The sequence below is a fragment of the Zalophus californianus genome, chromosome 3, assembly GCF_009762305.2.
Source record: "Zalophus californianus isolate mZalCal1 chromosome 3, mZalCal1.pri.v2, whole genome shotgun sequence".
Taxonomy (NCBI): Eukaryota; Metazoa; Chordata; class Mammalia; order Carnivora; family Otariidae; genus Zalophus; species Zalophus californianus.
The window spans coordinates 186634500-186655747 of NC_045597.1; the positions used below are offsets into that span (position 1 = coordinate 186634500).

General features: G+C 35.1%; 1 protein-coding gene across 1 annotated transcript in view; it reads left to right on the forward strand.

The window, feature by feature from the left end:
- PSMD1 (proteasome 26S subunit, non-ATPase 1) overlaps positions 1-21248 on the forward strand; it is an 89878-nt gene that overhangs the window by 12159 nt on the left and 56471 nt on the right. The window contains exons 7-16 of the mRNA XM_027589241.2: positions 1774-2000; positions 6656-6716; positions 7629-7757; positions 8893-8981; positions 9666-9744; positions 10235-10408; positions 12218-12329; positions 12865-13061; positions 14261-14356; positions 15455-15519. Coding sequence (XP_027445042.1) covers positions 1774-2000; positions 6656-6716; positions 7629-7757; positions 8893-8981; positions 9666-9744; positions 10235-10408; positions 12218-12329; positions 12865-13061; positions 14261-14356; positions 15455-15519 — 1229 coding nt within the window. The remainder of the gene's footprint in view (positions 1-1773; positions 2001-6655; positions 6717-7628; positions 7758-8892; positions 8982-9665; positions 9745-10234; positions 10409-12217; positions 12330-12864; positions 13062-14260; positions 14357-15454; positions 15520-21248) is intronic.

A 21248-nucleotide genomic window follows, 5' to 3' on the forward strand; every position in this document is an offset into this window, starting at 1 on the left:
GCATCCTGTGTATTCTTTCTACATTTTGAAAGTATTCCAAACATTTAAAGAAATTTTGGAAACTAGGTTAAAAAAAAAAAATAAAAGGTAGAAGAAGAGATAAAAACAGTACATATGTTGTGTCGTTCTAAAAAGAATTTCAGGTGTAAAAATGATCTTTGGTTTTATTACCCAAACAGAACCAAAACATTTGGGTATATTTTATCTCTTTTCATGTGTGAATTTGCTTGCACATTTTAAAAAAATTAAGATGGTCCAGAAAACGCAAAGTGTATCTTTCCCTTTCCCCAGGTCTTTTCTCAAAGATAATGCATAGGTGTTCTTTTTCATTTATTAGCAGGTCTTTTTAATGGCTACATTGTATTTCATTGACTGGAAGTGTATAAGTTTGCTTTTTAACAATTATCATACTGTATAAATTTTTGTATTCTGCTTAGAGCATAGCATTGTATCTCAGGTTTTACTTTTTCACTGTAATGTGTTCTCATGTATTTTCATCTTCTACACATTTTTAAAATTAAAATTTAGAGTAATGCATCCTTTTTTTAAATGCTTTTTGAAGCAAGTTTGGAACATAGAAAAGGCTGGAAGAAAAATCATTTATATCCCCCAAAGTCAACATTTTAGTTTATTTCTTTTCACTTTTCTCTGTATAGCTTTTTGGAGTTTTGTTTGCTTCTGAATAGTTTTTAATAGGTTTTTTTTTTAATTGTTGTGTTTTAAAACTTATATGAAAAACAGTAGTCCTCTGCTCACCTGTGTATTTCAGTTTTATTCCTCAGAGGCAATTTTATTTCTTTTTAGCTGTTTTGTTTCTTGTCCCTTCAAAACTTTTTAAAACTTTTACATTTTAAAATATATATTTTATTGAACAGGTAATAGTACATTCTTGTGATTCAAAATTTAAAAAGAACCAAAGGATATACAGTGAAAAAAGTCTTTCCACTCCTTTCCTTTGACTCCTAAGTTCCTTTCTCTGGAGGCAAACAGTATCAGTTATATACGTCCTTCCAATTTTAGCATTTTTCCATGTTCTAAGTCTTCACAAACTCTTGTTCCAACTCTTTCTTAATTGTGCGGTAGTCATTTAGTAGATGTACTTTGCCTTACTTAACAATTCCCCTGTTATTGGTCATTTATTTTGTTTTCATTATTTCCTGTTCTTAATGTGTAATAATTTTGATTAATGTGTTCATTTTGAAATTAGCTATTTGCTACTTCAAGGAAACAAAATTTAAATTGAATTCTTAAAAAATAAAAATCCTAAATTTATTGGATAGTTTTGATAAAACACGACAGATCGTAAGAGTGATAAGAGAAATACGTCAAAAGGGTCATTTTAGTGCCTTTTATCCTGGCCCAGCATGATACAATGTGTGTTAAATGAATGAATGACTCCTACAATTTATGGTTAAGCAGAAAATTCAAATTAAGGAGGACTTGATAATAAAATACAGATAAGATTTGAAGAAGCCAAGATTCACTCACCTACTGTTATTGAGTACTAGTAATTGCCAGGCACAATCAAATGCCATTTTCAGGAAAACTTTGTCTAGTGCCAGGATCAGAAATGGAGTGCTAGAACTGGAATTAAAATTTTAAATTAATTTTTTTTTAAAAGAAAGAAATGGAGTGCTAGAACAGTTCATCTGCCCCAGTTTGCCTGTGCTTATATTTTAAGATTTCCTACCTATATTATTAACTGTTTATCGCTAAGTATTTTATAGACACAGTTTTCAATTATTATGTAATTGTTCTTTATCTGCATTTCAGTGCTTAATTTTCTTAGATGATCCTCAGGCTGTGAGTGATATCTTAGAAAAACTGGTAAAGGAAGACAACCTCCTGATGGCTTATCAGATTTGTTTTGATTTGTATGAAAGTGCTAGCCAGCAGTTTTTGTCATCTGTAATCCAGAATCTTCGAACTGTTGGCACCCCTATTGCTTCTGTGCCTGGATCCACCAATACGGGTACTGTTCCAGGATCAGAGAAAGACAGGTATAAGTATCTTTTTCTGCATCAGAACTAATTGAACAATCTTTATTTCATTTTGCAAATAGGTGGAATATTCTCATGGATCACATAGTCTAAGAATTAATTTCATAATTAGCTTTCTCAGTTGTAAAGTCTTAACTAAGGCTATTGCTCTGCTGTTTTGCACTTTGCTGGGCACATTAAAGAAAACCAAAGACAGGGACCTTTCTAGAAAGAAATGGAAGTGATTGATAGGGAGGGCCAATTGCATATATGCTGTCTAACCAAGTAAATTAAAATTTTCAGATGGGTGGGGCACCTTGGTGGCTTATTTGGTTAAGCATCTGATTCCTGATCTCAGCTTAGGTCTTGATCTCAGGGTCATGAGTTCAAGCCCCACACTGGGCCCCACACCCAGCGTGGAGCCTCCTTTAAAAAAAAAAAATCTCAGATGGGTTAGGGGGGCTAGATTTTAGATATTTGGAAAGTAAAAAACATTTCTAGCTTTTTGTACTTTTATTAAAACTAAATATATATTTATTTTAGGCTAATACAGTATTAGTTTTTATTTTCCTGGTTTTTCTTAACATATTTAGGCCACTTATTAAAAATATTTAAATGTGTCTTTGTTATGGGGCACCTGGGTGACTCAGTTAAGTGTCCCAACTCTTCACTTCAGTTCAGGTCATGATCTCAGAGTCGTGAGATTGAGCCCCTTGTTGGGTTCCATGCTGGGTGTGGAGCCTGCTTAAGATTCTCTCTCTCTCAAAAAAAAAAAAAAAAAGTGTTATGCCACCTTTTTCCTTTTAAAGTTGTTTACACAGCAGTGAGAGTTATTTTTCTGAAACCTAAATGTCACCACCCTCTCAGCCTCCAGCACTTTACAAACACATTTCATATAAAATTCTAAGTCTCGAGCATAGCCTGGAAGGTCATACATGATCTGTCCCCTCCATACCCCTCAACTCGTCTCTTGCTACTGTCTTCCTTACTTACTGCTTTCAGATTTCACCGGCCTTCTAACTTGTCCTAAAAACACCAGAAATAGTCGTGCCTCAGTAAGGTTTTCTTGAATTTTAGTTTTTGTTTTCTTCCCTTTATTTTTCTTTTTGGGGGCCTATTGTTAAATGTAAGTTAGATTTTCTTTGCCCGTCTTCTGTTCTTCTGTATTTCTCACTTTTAATCCTTTTCAGCTCTTCAGTTCTTTCTTTTAATGGAATAATAACGAAAATATTATAAAATGCACATATCCTGATGATACAGTTCAGTGAGTTCTGACCAAATAAACACCCATATAACCATCACCTCTGTTATTATCCCAGCAACTTCCTCTCTGCCCTTCGAGGTCAACCCCTTGCCCCTGAGGCAACCACTGGTTTGATTTCTATCAACAGAGATTAGTTTTGCCAGTTCCTGAACTTCATAAAAATGTATCATATAGGGTCTCTAGGTGGCTCAGTTGGTTAAGCGACTGCCTTCGGCTCAGGTCATGATCCTGGAGTCCCAGGATCGAGTCCCGCATCGGGCTCCCTGCTCAGCAGGGAGTCTGCCTCTCCCTCTGACCTCCTTCCCTCTCACGCTCTCTCTCTACCATTCTCTCTCTCTAATAAATAAATTAAAAATCTTAAAAAAAATGTATCATATAGTGTGTATTCTTTTGCTTCTGCTTCTTTCGCTCAACATGTTTATGATGTATATCGGTTTTTTTGGGTGAATCAGTAACTTACTCCTTTTCATTATTGAGCAGCATTTCATTGTATGAATATACTAGTTTGTTTATTCATTCTTATATTGATGGACATTTGGGTTGTTTCAGAACAGGACTATTAGGAACATTCCTGTACAAGTCTTTTTGTGAACAGATGTTTTCATTTCTCTTGGGTAAATACATAGGATTAGAATAGCTAGGTCACAAGGTATATATGTTTAATTTGGTAGGAATCTGCCAGACTATTTTCCAGTGGTTTACCCTCCCAGCAGAAACGTGTTAGCATTCCATTTGTTTGTTTGCCAACATTAGATGTTATCAGTTTCTTTAATATTACTCATTCTAGTGGTAAAATGTTTTGTTACAATTTTTTTTAAAGATTTATTTGAGAGAGAGAGTATAAGCCAGAGGGAGAAGCGGGCTCCCTGCGAGAAAGAGCACAAGCCAGAGTAAGAAGCAGACTCCCTGCTGAGCGGGGAGCCCTATGTAGGGCTCCATCCAAGAACCCTGAGGTCATGACCTGAACTGAAGAGTTGGACACTTAACTGACTGAGCCACCCAGGCACCCCATAACAAAGACATATTTAAATATTTTTAATAAGTGGTATAAATATGTAAGAAAAAACAGGAAAATAAAAACTAATACTGTATTAGCCTAAAATAAATGTATATTTAGTTTTAATAGAAGTACAAAAAACTGGAAATGTTTTAAGGCAGACGCTTAACCGACTGAGCCACCCAGGCGCCCATGTTATAATTTTAATAAAGGAATTTGTCAGATACATTGTTAATATTTTCTCCCAGTCTTTGGCTTATCTTTTCATTTTATTGGTATTTTTTGATGAATGAAAGTTTTTATTTTTGATAATCAGTTTTCCATTATGTATTCCAATCTAAGAAATTCTTTGCCAACCTCATGGTTGTAAAGATATTCTGCCACACTTTTTTCTAGAAGCTATATAGTTTTAGGTTTTATGTTTAGGTATGTGGTATAGCTCAGCTTAACCCTTTGTATGTGGTGTGAAGTAGGAGTAGAGTTTATTTAAATACATGCATGTTTAGTAGTTCCATTACCATTTGTTTAAAAGACTGTCCTTTCCCTATTGAATTGCCTTTGGGCCTTTGACATGTGATATGTTGATAGATTTCTCTGTTCTTTTCTATTTAACTATTTGTCTTTCCTTATACCAGAACCACAATATCTTTATTACTGAAGTTTATAGTCTTGAAATTAAGTCAATGGAAGACCTAAAGTTTTGACCTCCCTCCTCTCCTCCTCTCCCTCTCACTGCCAAGATTGTTTTGGGTCTCTTGCATTTCTGTAAATCTGGGAGGATTCTGATTGGGATTGTGTTGAATCTCTTCAGTTTGGAACAAGTTGAAACCCTTAACAATATTGGTTTTATAATCCATAAGCATAGTATTGTTCTTCATTTATTTAGATTTTCTTTAATTTTTCTCAGCAGTATTTTATAGATCAGAGATTTTGTACATTTTTTTCTTAAATTCATTCCTAGGTGTATTTTTTGATGTAAGTGGTATGTTAAATTTCAATTTCTAATTGTTGCTAATATGTAGAAATACAATTGATTTTTTTTATATTAATGTTGAATCCCACAACCTTGCTTAAATCACTTATTAGGTCTAGTAAGTTTTTTTTTATAGATCCTTCTATAGAATTTTCTACATAGGAATCACATCATCTGAATAGAAACAATTTTACTTCTTCCTTTATAACCTTCATGCCTTTTCCCCCCTTTGTTTTTCTGCATTGGCTAGGATTTCCAGTGTTATTCAGTAGACCTTAGAGTGAACACACTTCATTCCTGATCTTGGGGAATAATTTGGTTTATTTCTTAATTTAAAATTTTTCTTTCTTGTCCTTTATTCGTGTTGTGTTTATTTGCCCCTCTGAGTTAATCTTCTGAAATTATTATTTTTCTTCATTTCTAATTTTTCCTTAGTTTGATTATTTCATTTCTGAGTTTCCTAATTCTGATATGTTTTATTCTTTTATATCTTATGTCATTTTCTTAATGTTTTTTACCTCTTTTGAAATAATCTTTTTTTTTTTTTTTAGAGCGAGAACATGAGCAGGGTAGTGGGGGTGGGGAGGGGCAGAGGGAGAGGGAAAGAGAGAATCGTAAGCAGGCTCCACACTCAGCACAGAGCCTGACATGGGGCTTGATCTCACGACCCTGAGGTCATGACCTGAGCCAAAAATCAAGAGTTGGACGCTTAACTGACTAAGCCACTCAGGCGCCCCATAATTTTCTTTTCTATTATCATATGGAATTTTACTTTGATCCTTGTCTGTGCTTATGTTTACTGAAATTAGTTTTCCTAAATTTTTGCAAGGAAGCTTATTTAGGATAGTTTTTCTAATTTCACTGCTCTCTATATCTTCCTCTTCTGTTGTGTTAATAGAGTTTGAAACAAAATGGTGGCTTATGATCTGAGACCTCCTAACTTGGTTTACTTTCTCACTTTTATTTGGGCTTTCTTTTTGCTTTGTTTCTACCATATTAATTTGGATTCTATGCCAGCATTTTCTCCTCAGTGAAGTGCTTTGACTAGAAGGGAATGTTGGTTTTAAGAGCTGTTGGGGCCCCAACTGCTTCACTTCAAACTGGTGTAGCTGGTGACGGTGTATCTCTACCTGACTGTGTTTTGGGAGTTTGGGGGATGCTTTCTCAACTGGTTTTGTTGTATTTGTTGTCCATGCTAACCTGGTTAGTTGCTTTGTGTGGTTTTATGAATTTATTTGGAAGAAATTAAATCATGGGCTGCCTCCATCTTAATAGAATCTTGTGTGTTTCCTAAGGGAAATACTTAAGTAATTAAGTATTTTTTCCTTGCAAAACATTTAATTTGAACATGATTCAGGCCTTCATTTTGATAACAAGTCACCCATACATACTATTCAGAAAAGATTTATCAGATTAGTAACTGTTGGTTCTCTTCATTTCAGTGAGTCAATGGAAACAGAAGAAAAGACAGGTAGTGTGCTTGTAGGAAAGACGCCAGAAGTGGTAAGTGTGTTTTTTGAAGTTGAGGTTATCATTTAACATATATTCCCACAGTATATTGTAAGTTAATTTATAGTGTTATATATTTGCCTTTATAGAGGTTTAATATTAGGTTTAATACCAGAGTCATTTTATAAAAATAGATCTTCTGTAAAAAAGTAAAATTTTAAGGACTGACCCTAGAAAGCATTTAACTTAGAAGAAATCAAATCTTTAGATGCTTATAAAAGATTGAACTCTTATCTAGAATAACTGAATTACTTGTCACAGGGTGAGAAGAAAGTATGGCCTCTAACAAATAAAATGGCAACTTATCGTGGGGGGGGCACTTTAGTTTGTTGTTTTTAATATTCATGGTGAGTGGAAGAATGGGGTAAGTATTAGAACAGTAGTCTGTTGGATATAAATGTTTCCTCCTGCAAGACTTTTGATACTCAGGTCTGTAAACTTCAACTGTTCTTTACTTGGATGGCTTGTTAGTTCATGAGATCATATATATGTGTTGATTAAATGTGCTTTTGATTTTCTAGTTTGGAGTAGGGAGTTTCTCACCTTAACTATGAGTTGGTTCTGTATAAAAGAGTTTTCCTTGCATATCATCAGTAATCAGTTATTTTACATTTGGGGTTTTTTTTTTAATATTAAAATGTTTTACATTGGAAGCTTGTTCAGAATGAATTGCATTCTTCCATCAAACTGGTATCATTATCTCAATGGTAGCTATTAAAGAAATAAATCATTCTTTCTCTCAAATAAATGATACATGAGTTTTCTAGATCCTACTATTAAAATACAAGTTTTGCTTTGTGTATGGACTGTGAATTTCACTGGTCTAGGGCTGTTAAAATACAGTTGGCTTAGTGGATTTCAGTAATATATGAATTTTCATTCTTGTTTGTTTATTTATTTTGGCAGAGTCCAGAGCCCAAGGACCAGACTTTGAAAATGATTAAAATTTTAAGTGGTGAAATGGCTATTGAGTTACATCTACAGTTTTTAATACGAAACAATAACACAGATCTCATGATTCTAAAAAACACAAAGGTAGGAAATTCATCTATAAGGGAGGCTTTCTTTTTGTATTTATTTCTTTGTTGAATATTAATATAAATACTTATTTCTTATTGAATACTTTGTTGCATTTTATTTTGATCAAGAAAATAACTTTTTAAAAAAATAACAAAGGACGAACTTGTTGAGAAGAAAGGGAATTAATATTGATTGAGCTCCTGTTTTTGTGTTCACCTTCATTGGGAAGTTTAGTGGTATTTTGTTTTATTTTCATTTTTTTAGTTACCTTTTTATTTATATATATATATATATTATATATATATATATATATATATAGCACTTGGACAAATGGCATGATCAGAACATTAATATAGTTTATATGTCTTTTTTCCCATTGAACTGCAAATTCCTTGAGTGCAGAGGTTCTTACGTTGATATTGTATAACCTTTGCTGAGATACCAATCCTAACAATTACTAGTATTAATGTTAATCTCTGACCAAGTAATATATTTATCTGGTTCAAAAAATGTTTTAATATGAAAAGATTTATAGTATGAAAAATCTTCATTTTCCTGCCTCAACTACCCAGTACCCTTTGATGGTCATTTATTCTTTTATAGCTATGTATTATTTCATTACTACATCGCTGATTGACTGAAACATGTAATCGTATTTCTCAAACTTCTAATAATTACAAATGGCAAATGGACACAGAATTACACAATGTGTATTTATAACAATTATTTGAAGCTAATCTTTATAATACAGTTTCATTAAAATTAAAATCACTTTGGTGACTGTCAGAGGTGCACAGCGAGAAGAGGCAGGACTGCTCTTCAGGTTACTCTAATACCTTGGAGACCGTAGACGAGATACTGAAGAGAAATGGCAAATTAAACTATTCAGAAATAGAAAATCTACTACCTGAACTTCTGCCTAAAATCTACTGATCTCAAGTTAAGACCACAGATAAGACTCTGACTTGATTGTTTTTATAAACTACCTATTTAATCTTTATAAAGAAATATCCAAGATCCATGGTTTAAATATCATCAGTTCAGTTTATTAATATTTTCTTTACAAACCAGGGCCTCTGATTGTATGTCTGCATGCAGCCTTGCATATGCATAAATACTTTGTCATGATAAAAATTATTTGTTTTTGTAGGATGCAGTACGGAATTCTGTATGTCATACAGCAACCGTTATAGCAAACTCTTTTATGCATTGTGGGACTACCAGTGACCAGTTTCTTAGGTAAATATACTTGAAGGTTTCCACTTTGGTTTAAAATCATCTTTAATAGGGACTCTGTTGACATTGTTACATGGATGTGGAGAGTTTCCTTTGCCTGCCTGTCCTGAATTTTAAATTTTGTTTTCGTTATTTTATACATTTTTTTTCCAAAGATGCATTTATTTATTATTTTAGAGAGAGCGCACGCGCATGCGGGCACAAGTGGGGGGAGGGACAAAGTGGGGAGAGAGAGGGAATCCCAGACAGACTCTCTGCTGAGCACAGAGCCCAACTCGGGGCTCAATCCCACAACCCTGAGGTCATGACCTGAGCTGAAATCAAGAGTCAGACACTCAACTGACTGAGCCACCTAGGTGCCCCTATACATTTTTTATTGCATATGTCTGCTTGTTTTAAGGTAAAATTAATTCCTTTTATTAGTTGACTTGAATATATGCTTTTGCATGAAATACATTAATATAATTCTGCTTTTGTTCATAATGAAATGACATATCATGCATTTTTTTAAAGTCTTCAGAAGACTAAGAACTTCAGAGGTAAACTAGAATCAGCAGTAACTTGAGCTCCATAAAGTAAAATGATTTGCAATAGTTCAAGGTAAAATTTTAATGCTTTGACTTTAGTGTTATAAAAAGCTTTATGGAATTCATTTCAATAGTATTGCTGAATTTTCTTTTCTTACAGAGATAACTTGGAATGGTTGGCTAGGGCCACTAACTGGGCAAAATTTACAGCTACAGCCAGTCTGGGTGTAATCCATAAGGTAATATATACTGGTCAGTATGAACAGAAGCAATTTTTTTTGGAGTTAAAAGAATAAGAGTTTATGAAATTCTTTCACAAGGACATTTTGGTAAATCAGATCAGTCCTCTTATAGGAAAGAATAAAGTAAATAAGAAATTAAAATACCTATGTGTTTGGTTTTAATAAAAGGTGGAAATTCTTTTCCTGTGAAGACTAAGACATTTCTCAAAGGATGAATTGAAATAAGTTATTTGCATAGTCTAAGATGATTTTGGAGAAATGTTGTAAAACGAGGGAAAAAATTGAAGCATTTGTTTCTAACAAGGATGTGATTGGATCTTTTAAAATTCTCCTCTCATTTGAGTTACAAAGTTGTCTAGGGGAGAGAAGAGATCCACTTCCTCCTCTTTTAGAAAGTGAATTTTCTGGAGAGAAGACAGTAGTCATAGAAAATATATATTTTTTCTCTCACTTTCTCTTACACCTCTGTTGTGGTTCAAATTTATAGGGTCATGAGAAGGAAGCGTTACAGTTAATGGCAACATATCTTCCCAAGGACACCTCTCCTGGATCAGCCTATCAGGAAGGTGGAGGTCTCTATGCCTTAGGTCTCATTCATGCCAATCATGGTGGAGATATAATTGACTATCTACTTAACCAGCTTAAGAATGCCAGCAATGATGTAAGTATTTGAATGAAAACTAATTTCTGTTACTTAAGAGTCCAGGAAAACACTATGTTTGCCAAATTATTTTAGTGAATAGAAATTTTGTAGGATTTTGAAATTCCAAAAATAGAACTATTCTTAAAGAATTATTTTTTAAGATAATTTTCTTTCCTTCTCTATAAACTAAAATTGTGCTGGGCGCCTGGGTGGCTCAGTTGGTTAGGCGACTGCCTCCGGCTCAGGTCATGATCCTGGAGTCCCGGGATCGAGTCCCACATCGGCTCCCTGCTCAGCGGGGAGTCTGCTTCTCCCTCTGACCCTATTCCCTCTCGTACTCTCTGTCTCTCATTCTCTCTCTCTCAAATAAATAAAATCTTTAAAAAAAAAAAATTGTGCTTCTCAGTCCTTTAAACCTTGTATGTGACAAGCAAAATAAAGTACCATATATTTGTAAAATATGTATTGTATTTCCACACTTAGGAGTCTTGGAATGTTATAACTATAAGTGATCTTAGTGATCATTTAGTCTAATTTTGTTATTTTATAGGAAACTAAGTCCCAAAGAAATGCATAACTCTAAGGAACCAGAATTCTTGGTTATTTGCTATTTTATAATTTTTAAATGTAATTCTTTTGGAAAAACTTATTAAGCAGATTGCTTTTACTTTACGGAACCTTGAAATAGGATTTTAGACTTTAGCTTTTATGTTAGACTCTTTTTTAGAAGGCTATTAGGAGAGTGGCTAAGTAAGCCAGACACTGTCCTTCTATTTCAGTGAAAAGATTGAGGCCAGTAGGATCATCTGTCTTAGCTAATGAGTTCCTCATCCACAGATACTATGTACATTTATTTATATCTTTGGCTCATTTCCTCTGGTCTCAGGTAAAAATTTTCTTACCGACAAAGGTCTTTGGTTGCCAGCGATAGAAACTTCCACTGATTGACTTAACACAAGGAGTTTATCGGAAGTAGCTTATACAATGAAAGGAAAAGAGGATAAACGAATTCTCGTAAAAATTAAGAGCCAGGGCAGTTCTAGGGATCTAGATAACAGGAACTAATGGTATTGTCTGTCTAGGCCCTGCTGTCAGGATGAATGAACTTGAAATGCTTTTGGGTCATTTCACTGTAAAAAGATTATAATTTCAGAGAAAGAGCATCCAAGTGGTCTGTTTTGGGTCACAGTCCACTTTGGGTAGGGGAAGGTGGGTGCTTATTAAATGGCAGTCTCACCAAGATTAGCCAATGGGAGAGGAGTATTTTCCAAGCAAGATTGGGGTGCTGTCACCTATAAAAGGAGACTGCACTCAAAAATGACACATGACTACTAAAGTGCCCCTCTTTTGAAATAAAGACCAACTTTTGCCCTTGACCCCATTTTTTTCCCCACTTCTTTATAACCGTGTTCTATTAAATACCCTTTTCTCCTCTCTTCAGGCTCCTTCCCCTCAGCCTATAAGCATATTCAGGTCTCACTTATCCTAAAAAAAATCTTTCTTTGACCCTTGCTTCTCCCTCTTGGTTACCGTATTCCTCCGCTTCTCATGTAAACTTACTGAAAGAAAGCTGTACCCTCTCCCTCCATTTTCTTATCTTTCATTCACTTGTCAACTTGCTATTATTTTGCATCAGCAAGCACCATTCTTTTGAAACTGAAATTGCTGAGGTTACCACTGACTCTCTGGTTCTCAAATACTTTGATCATTCTCACTAGGTCAACTGCTCTACATATTTAATATCACAATATATTTTTAAATCAGAATAAAAACTTGGATTTTTAAGTACAGTGTTCCAAATCAGCAGAGCCCATGCTTTTTCCCTAGATTGTTCGACATGGTGGCAGTCTTGGCCTTGGTTTGGCTGCCATGGGGACTGCGCGCCAAGATGTGTATGATTTGCTAAAAACAAACCTTTATCAGGATGATGCTGTGACAGGTAAGAGATTCTTTCCAGAGACAACAATCTTTAGGATTAACTAATGTAACTAATATTTATTTTCTATTTATATTTTATAGCCTCTTAAAAATCTAATAGATTACTTGTAGAAGGGAGTGGATTTTGCCCTATTTGTCAAATTCATAGAAATAGGGTTTGTGATATATAGGTTTTAAAAAATGATATATCCTGTATATCTGTCTATATAACAGTTTTGCAAATAGAAATTTATTAGTCACCTGTTTGAATCTCAGAGCTATCTATACTGCTTGGTGATAGCATAGAATAATGTAATGTCATTATGTCTCCTTTGAAATCATTGTAGGATTCGATGATGCATTCTGTCAAGATTTAAAAGGAAAATAGCTATAAATATATGGATGTGCTTTTTATCAGGTGGTTTGAAAAAAATGCTACCAGAAGCTAATTGTTGTTTTGATAGTTGATGATAATAAGTGCCACTTCCGATAAGATATGTGTTATTGATTTTCACACATAATTATTATTTTTTAATGTTTTCCTTTTTACTCACTAGGTGAAGCAGCTGGCCTGGCCCTAGGTTTGGTTATGTTGGGCTCTAAAAATGCCCAGGCTATTGAGGACATGGTCGGCTATGCACAGGAAACTCAACATGAGAAGATTCTGCGTGGTCTTGCAGTTGGCATAGCATTAGTAATGTATGGGAGGATGGAGGAGGCTGATGCTCTCATTGAATCTCTGTGCCGTGATAAGGTGAGATGATACATTATTTATCCTTTTCTCCCTGCACTTCATCACACCCCGTTTATCGCCAGCATTTAGAGAAACACTTTCATTAGAAATTATCTCTGTTCCCATCAGAACACCTAGCTACACTTGTTGATGAAACTCCTTGTAAGAGCTATAAAGCTTAGCAGAATGTAGGAAAGGAGAGCACTGATTAGAACAGGTGAACAGGACTAATTTGAGAATTTTAACCATCTGAGTCACCCAGGCGCCTGAGAATTTTAAATTAAGACTTCAGATCGGGCGCCTGGGTGGCTCAGATGGTTAAGCGTCTGCCTTCGGCTCAGGTCATGATCCCAGGGTCCTGGGATCGAGTCCCGCATCGGGCTCCCTGCTCAGCAGGAAGCTTGCTTCTCCCTCTGCCTCTCTCTGTCTGTCTCTGTCTCTCATGAATAAATAAATAAAAGCTTTAAAAAAAAAAAAAAAGACTTCAGATCAATAATTTTCAGATAAGCAGATCCAGAAAAGTTCTTTAGAAATTGATTTCTTTTGGAAATAATATTTTTGGAATCACTTCATAATCATTTAATAAGATAAAAAGCTTACCTCATTGTTTTTTCGTCAAAAACCAGTGCCAGTCTCTCTGCTTATTTATCTGGGTGAATTTTTTTCATTGCCTTTTGTTTTGTTTTATTTTATTTTGACCGTGGTATTTTGTGTGGTGGGTAGTCAGTGGTAGCTAATGCTGTCCTCTGTAGTATGATAAAAAGAACCACTGTTAATAGTTAAGTGATAAAACTGCTCATTATTTTGCTCAGCTCTCAGAAGCCATATCTGTTCCACTCAGTGCTCAAGAATTAAGTAAGCGAGTTACGATGTAGAATTAGAAGCGGGCTTCTTTGTTATTTGTTTAACAAATGGAAGCTGAGTATCAGAGAGTAGTTAGTGTTGGTATTGGACTTGAGTTGATACTTCCTAGTCAGTGTACGGCAATGCAGGCACGTTGCATAGAGCATTGGGAATTAAAAGGAGTTAATTCCTCCTGTATTAGAGTCTGTATTTCCACATTCGTTTAGAAAATTACCAACCACAAAATCATTCTCCTTAAGTGTCTAATTTCTTACCTAAAACCAACTTTCCTGGTGGTTTTAGCTGTGCCAGTTAGACTGTAAGAAGTCACTGTTTGAAATGATAACTTGTCGACTGATGTAGGTTATTCTTCTTAGGACCCAATTCTTCGAAGGTCTGGAATGTACACTGTAGCCATGGCTTATTGTGGCTCGGGTAACAACAAAGCTATTCGACGCCTGCTACACGTTGCTGTAAGTACTCTTCCTTATGTCATTATGTCTCCTTTGAAATCATTGTAGGATTCGATGATGCATTCTGTCAAGATTTAAAAGGAAAGGGTAGAGGTGGAAAGAAAAGTTTGCAGATGGACACCAAATGTCTAGGCTGCGCAGCACCTACACTGCATGACCACCATGAGTGATCTCAGGTTCAGATTCTCACTCACTGGACACAATCAGCTATAACCTAAGTACCAGGAATAGAACAGGATAATAGTATGTCAGTACAAATAGAGGTCCTTAAAACCATTCAAGGGCAACTTCTGAAAACCAACTCCAAAGGGCACCCTCATTTGTAAGGGACAAGACCACGTGAGTATGTGCAGTTACCCCGGGATAGAGAAATCTAGTGAACAATAAAAACCACTTCTTTTTACAGCCTGTGAACTTAGCTTCCAGGTACCCCTAGGGAACATGCTCTATTACAAGAGATACCTTGCACCCGAAAGGCAGTGCCCATGTTTTCCAATAGGCTTTTCCCATTCCTAGTCTTCCCAATCCAGAGTTTATGAACAATAATGTTGCCTGGTAACACAATGGACGTTGCACATATGTCTTAACTTAGTAGGTTTCTACCATCTTGGTTCCAGGAGAAGGTAAACCTCAGGTCATCTTCCCATGCAGAAAAGGTTTAGAACCATTATTATCTTCTTCCCAGAGATACTCACATCGCATAGTATTTATTACTAATTTATCTTTTATCAGTGCAGCCTGTGGTATGTTGTAAATTGTAAATGTTTGTATTTTGCTTGAATTTAGAACATACTTTTTTGAAAACAACATTGAAGGAATGGTTAGATTTTCAGTGTAGCCCACAAAAGCCATAGTGCAACTGAAATAAACTTTAGAAGTAGCCCTGATTCTTAAACTTCACCAAGCTTAAAAGGCTTCTAAGACCTGAAATAGAGTATTTCAGATGAGTTTTTCCAAATTGAGGGATGATATTCTAATTAAAGAGTGATATATTAATGAGGTCTGATTTATATTTGAATGATGTGAGCCTCTCATATCAGTTAATTCTAGTAATAGAATTCATGGTATAATGTAATCATCCTTTAAAATTTTTCCTAGGTAAGTGATGTCAATGATGATGTCCGGAGGGCAGCAGTAGAATCACTTGGGTTCATTCTATTCAGGTAATAATTTCTAATTTCTGGTTCTCTTTGTAGTCCCCCCTTTTTTTTTTTTTTTTTTTTTTACAGTCAGTATACTAAACAGAAACTAAATATCTGAGGGATATATCTAGGTTCAGAGTGAAGACCATTCTTCTGGTCTTCACTACCATAAGATTAGTACTGTTGATCTGAAAAAGAAGCAAGTGTGTCTTGAGAGACCAAGAACCTATTTGAAAAGTACTAAAACAACTTTATTGTTTTTTTCATAACATTCTGTGTATTTGCTTAAATTTTTAAATCCAAATAACATGTTTAGTACTGCTCTTTCCATACACATTGGTAATTCAAATGGGATGCTGTTTCTTACATAGGGTTGTACAGTTCTTGAAGCTCTTGAATGAGAATAAAAGAGAATAATAGCCTTTGTTTCAATGCAGAAGGGTGAAAAATCTGCAGATTTAAGAAAATTATTTTGGACTTGAGATTTGGAGATGCGCTTGGCATAGGATAGTTGTGATTAAGAGGAGACACTCTGAAACGCATCTGCTGGCATCGAATCCTGGCTCTGCCACTTCAAGCGGAGTGACTTTGGGCTTGTTAGCCTTTTTGAGCCTCCAATTTCTCAACTGTAAAATGGGTGTAACAATAGTACCTATTTTAAGAAGTGTGTTTTGGGGGTGCCTGGGTCGTTCAGTTAGTTAAATGGCAGACTCTTGATTTCAGCTCCGGTCATGATCCTAGGGTCCTGGGATTGAGTCCTGAGTAGGACTCCCTGCTCAGCCGGGAGTCTGCTTCTCCCTCTCCTTCTGTCCTTTCCCCTGCTTGTGCTATTTCTCTCTCTCTCAAATAAACAAATAAATCTTGGGGTAAAAAAAAAAGTGTGTTTTTGGATGAGTAACTGAATTAAGAAGATCTAAAGCCCTTAGAACAGCGTCTGGCACTACTAAATGTTATTTAAGCATATGATAGTAGTGATCATTCTAACAGTGGTAGCAGATGCAGTAGTACTTCTTGGAGTTCTTACTGTTTATCTCCAATCTCAAGTACCACTGTTTCTTTTGGCTAAGATACTATAAAAATCCAGCAAAGGCAAATTAAAAGTACTTCTTTTAGCTCTGTTTGGACACTGATTATTGTAGCTCATTTGTGATGGAATTATACAAAAAAATAAGTTCCCAAGGTACATGTTAGATGAGTCAGTTAGATGAGTCTCACTCATGTCCTTTTAATCTCTGGGGTAGATTTTCTCCCAGGTTCCTGGGAGTGAACCTTTGTTGTAAAGGTCACAATATAATTCAACAAATATTGAATATCCATTGTGAACTGGTTACAGGAACTTCTTCATAACATCTTAGATAGGAAGGTATTCCATTTATCGAGAAGTTATCCAGATAGGCTGTAAAATATTTTACTCCTCTGTGGATAAAAATGTTGAATAAAACAGCAAAGTACAGACCCATATGACATAGTAATCAGGTTGCTCCTTACACCAGTCAGTTTTGTTGAATAAGGTTGTTCAACCACACGCTAACCTCCTTCATTGTGTTGTCCTCTAACCCTCATTTGTTCAGCTTGTTCACAAAGACACTAGAGAGCCTTCACTAAATCTGAAGACAGTATTTACGCAGATCTACTCGTCTAATACCTCCAGAATAGGGTATGTGATTATTATTGTGTTTAGTAATCCATAGAAGTGTCAGATATTCATGGATTCTTTTTCTAAGGTATGACAAAACCTATGTGCATTAAGCTATTCTACATTTTTTTAAAAAGATCTGCAATTGACTCCACACTTAGTTTCTTGAGTCCTCTTTCTCTTTTTGAACATAGAATATTTAGCCACTTATAGTCTTTTTGTACCTTTGCCATTTTCTATTTTTTTTTTTCTCTCAAATTTGTCAGCAGTGGTTCCATAATTACAAGCACAAGTTCTCTTTCAGGGAGGTGATTCATTTAGCTTACAGGGTTGAACTCATTTAAGGCAGCCAGTCTTTGCACCTGTTTTACATTTTTTTTTGTAATTTTATTTATTTATTTGAGAGAGAAAGCACAAGTGGGAGGGGCAGAGTGAGAGAGAATCTGAAGCAGACTCCCTGCAGAGTGGGGAGCCCAATGCAGGGCTTGATCTCATGATCCTGAGATCACATGAGCCAAAACCAAGAGTCGGCAGCTTAACCAACTGTGCCACCTGGGTGCCCCTCACCTGTTTTACATTTTGATCAATCTTTACAACATTACTTTTTATCTTTCTGGTCCAAAAATCATTCTCCTGAGTTGGGGAAAAATGGAAGTAAAAATAGACGTTGGATAGTTCTATGTTCTCCCTGTCCATTTTTGGTGTATTATTTTAGCCAAGCTGTGACCCTAACCTTTCACTGGTTTTGCTCTAGAGTTTAGATGGGAGGGGGAGGGTGTTGGGTGGGTGTATTATTGCCATCCAGAGAGGGTTTTTTGTTTTGTTTTAATTCTTATCAGAGGGCTAGATAATTTTGATTTGGAAAGTATATTTTTCTAGGGGTCCCTTTAGTAACGGTTGGTTTGTGTAAACAATCCTACTCATGATGGTCTCTTCCTTTGTTTTGTTTCCTTGTTGTCATTTATTAATTCTTTTTGATTTTATATTTCGTATCTTATAAATCAGCGGCCTGTTGTGTATATTCTGCACATAGGAAGTTGAGCTTCGGGAAAACTGTTTTTCTTCCCTTTTTAACCTGACAGCGCTTTGCTCTCCAATTAACATTCATTTCTGCCTCTGCATTTCCTGTAGCTCACACATGCTAAATTCCCAGTTTCAGCAGCAGATGTCTCCCATGAGCTGCTTTTAGGCTTTGCTAAGTTTTTGTTTTGTTTTGTTTTGTTTTGTTTTTACTGCCTAGGATAGTCAGATCCAGCTAATGAGTGGTTCTATGTGCTTGTTATTTTCTAAGGGACCATTCTGAGTTTTGTTTTTATAATATGACTCTTTATAAGTAGAGAAACTGGAAAAGACTTTAGAGGTGATTTTGTGTGAAAGTTACTTTAGAGATGAAGAAAATTAAATGTAATCAACTTGTGTAAGGAATTGCAATTGAAACCAGATTCTCAAAATTTTAGATTAGTGCCATTTCCCTAGAGTGAGAATTTTTAAAGGTGAAAGAAACTTAGAAATATTTTTTTTAAAGTTTTTTTTTTTTAAAGATTTTATTTATTTATTTGAGAGAGAGAATGAGAGATAGAAAGCACGAGAGGGAAGAGGGTCAGAGGGAGAAGCAGACTCCCTATTGAGCAGGAAGCCTGATGTGGGACTCGATCCCGGGACTCCAGGATCATGACCTGAGCCGAAGGCAGTCGCTTAACCAACTGAGCCACCCAGGCGCCCCGAAATATTTTTTTTTTAAAAAGGAAATTGAATTCCAAAATAGTTAATAAAATTTCTCATTGTCATAGAACTAAATGGTAGAAAGAAATTCAAAACAGATCTCATTATAGACCAATGCTTTCTACAACATGCCTTTCCATCAGAGCACTGTTTTCCTAAGTGACTCTCAGAACATTTTTATTCTCAAATTTCCTCATTACCTTTAATATTTAGAAAGTTTCTGTTCTGTCTCTTAAGAATAGTAAATGTTTTCTGATGCATCATCATTTGCTTTCTTAGAATGTGCTCCATTTTATCATTTCTTCCCTTTTAGATGTTACATACTACTTTTAAGATAACTGCAGACATTTGACCTTCTTGGGCCATATTTTAAGAATTTATTTCTTCTTAATTTTTTTAATCTTTTTAAGTGTACTTGCTGGACATGAATATTGAAAACATGTGGGTAAACATGTATTTGTACTTCAACATAGATGAAATTGTCTTGTGGGAAACTAAAAATTCTCAATGTGTATGATTCTAGTACATTTTTTGTGTAATACATAGGTGATTATTAGGACCATTGTTAATCTGTCCAAGCAGATTTTATTATAACTATAGTTATAACTATTATAACTCTTTGTACAGTACTATGCTTGCCATTGACTGAAACTCAGTTGGAACGGAACATAATTTGAACTATTTTAACTTGACATTGGAAAGGAAAGTGAAGAAATTGGTCTTTACATACTTGTTGAGATTAAGTTGCTATAATGATCTGATACAGACTTTTTTTTTTAAGATTTTATTTATTTATTTATTTTAGAAAGAGAGCATGGGAGCACAAGCAGGATGAGGGGCAGAGGGAAAAGGAGATAGAATCTCAAGCAGATGAGTGCAGAGCCCAATGTGGGGCTTGATCTCATGATCCTGAGATCACGACCTGAGCCAAAGTCAAGAGTCAGACTCTTAACCAACTGAGCCACCCAGGTGCCCCTGATATAGACCTTTCTTAAAATTAGACAATCCTGGTCATCTTTGCTATAACTTAAGGTGTTAAAATATAAAACTGGATATTTCTCAGTGTAAACGTTAATATGCTTTCAGATATGGATGGATCTTGCTAGATGTGAGGGAGATTCCTGGTGCAGACATTTTTTAAGACCATAAAAAAATGGATTCCTTGAATATAAAAATGTTGCACCATCACAGATCCTTAAAATTTGAAGGAACCCCAGCCATTAGTTACCACCAAATGCATGTAAAGATGTTTACAGTATCTCCACTCACAATTTTGTATCAATTCAGTACATACTCTCTGTATTCTGCCTCAGTGTCTTTGTGTTTATGTTCTTGATGCTATAACTTCCTTACTTTAATTTTGTCTTTTTCACTGTTTTTCTATACCTTTGTTTTCCCCCTTCATTAATTAACAATAAATATGAAAGCGAATGAAAGTTTTTTTAAATTATTTTTCTAAAGAAATACAGTCTACTCTTTCTCTTTGAAGTTAAAACTGTAGTCTTTTTGTTGCCATTGGTGTGGTTAACTTCTGAGATTTGCTTTAAAATTATAGATTTCTTTAAAGTATTCTGAAATAGAAGAATCAGTTGTACATCAAAGTGGTAAAAGTTTGTACTGTGTTGTACTTTTTCAAAAATAGTTTATATTGGAATTGTATTTCATTTTCTAGAAGTATTAGAATATTTCTCATTAACTAGAGAAAGATCTCTCAGCTGACTATAAGCAAAGAATTTTTTTCCCCAGGAATTGACACTGACTAGTTTAAGGGTCATATAGTTAATTTTGTAGGTATGTGTATGTTTAAGCACATATATCAATTTGGAGGCAGTATAGAGCATGTGAGAAGGTAGTCTATTTACTCTAGTTTATCTCGGGGTAGAGTTTGATAGTGTGCGTGCCATCTCTAGTATTTAGACTTCTGAAACAATTATATATGCCTTCAGATATATAAGATGCGGTTTGGAATACTATTAAAGTGACATCAGAAAACTTAATCTTATGTGACTTGGCAAGAATATAAGTCTTAATATATGTCAAACCCATCATCATATTAGAGACTAGAACCAAAATGGATAAATTTTTTTTTCAGGAATGTAAATTATTTTGCTTATATGAACTGGGCCACCCGTCATGCTCCTGAAAAATCTTAGACTGGTGGGGGAAAGTGCCTAAAGCTTTGAGATTTAGGGATTAAATTTGTTAGATATACTCTTTCTGGCGGGTGACATAAAATCCATAAGGTCTGTGTTCTAACTATGTTCTAGGAAAGGCTTCTGCCATTTGGAGAATACATATCTGGTTAACTTATGCTGAGCTCCATAGCCAACACATTTCTTGAAATAATTTTCTTTAAACTTAATCACCTGGAGAGGGACAGCACTAGAGCAAT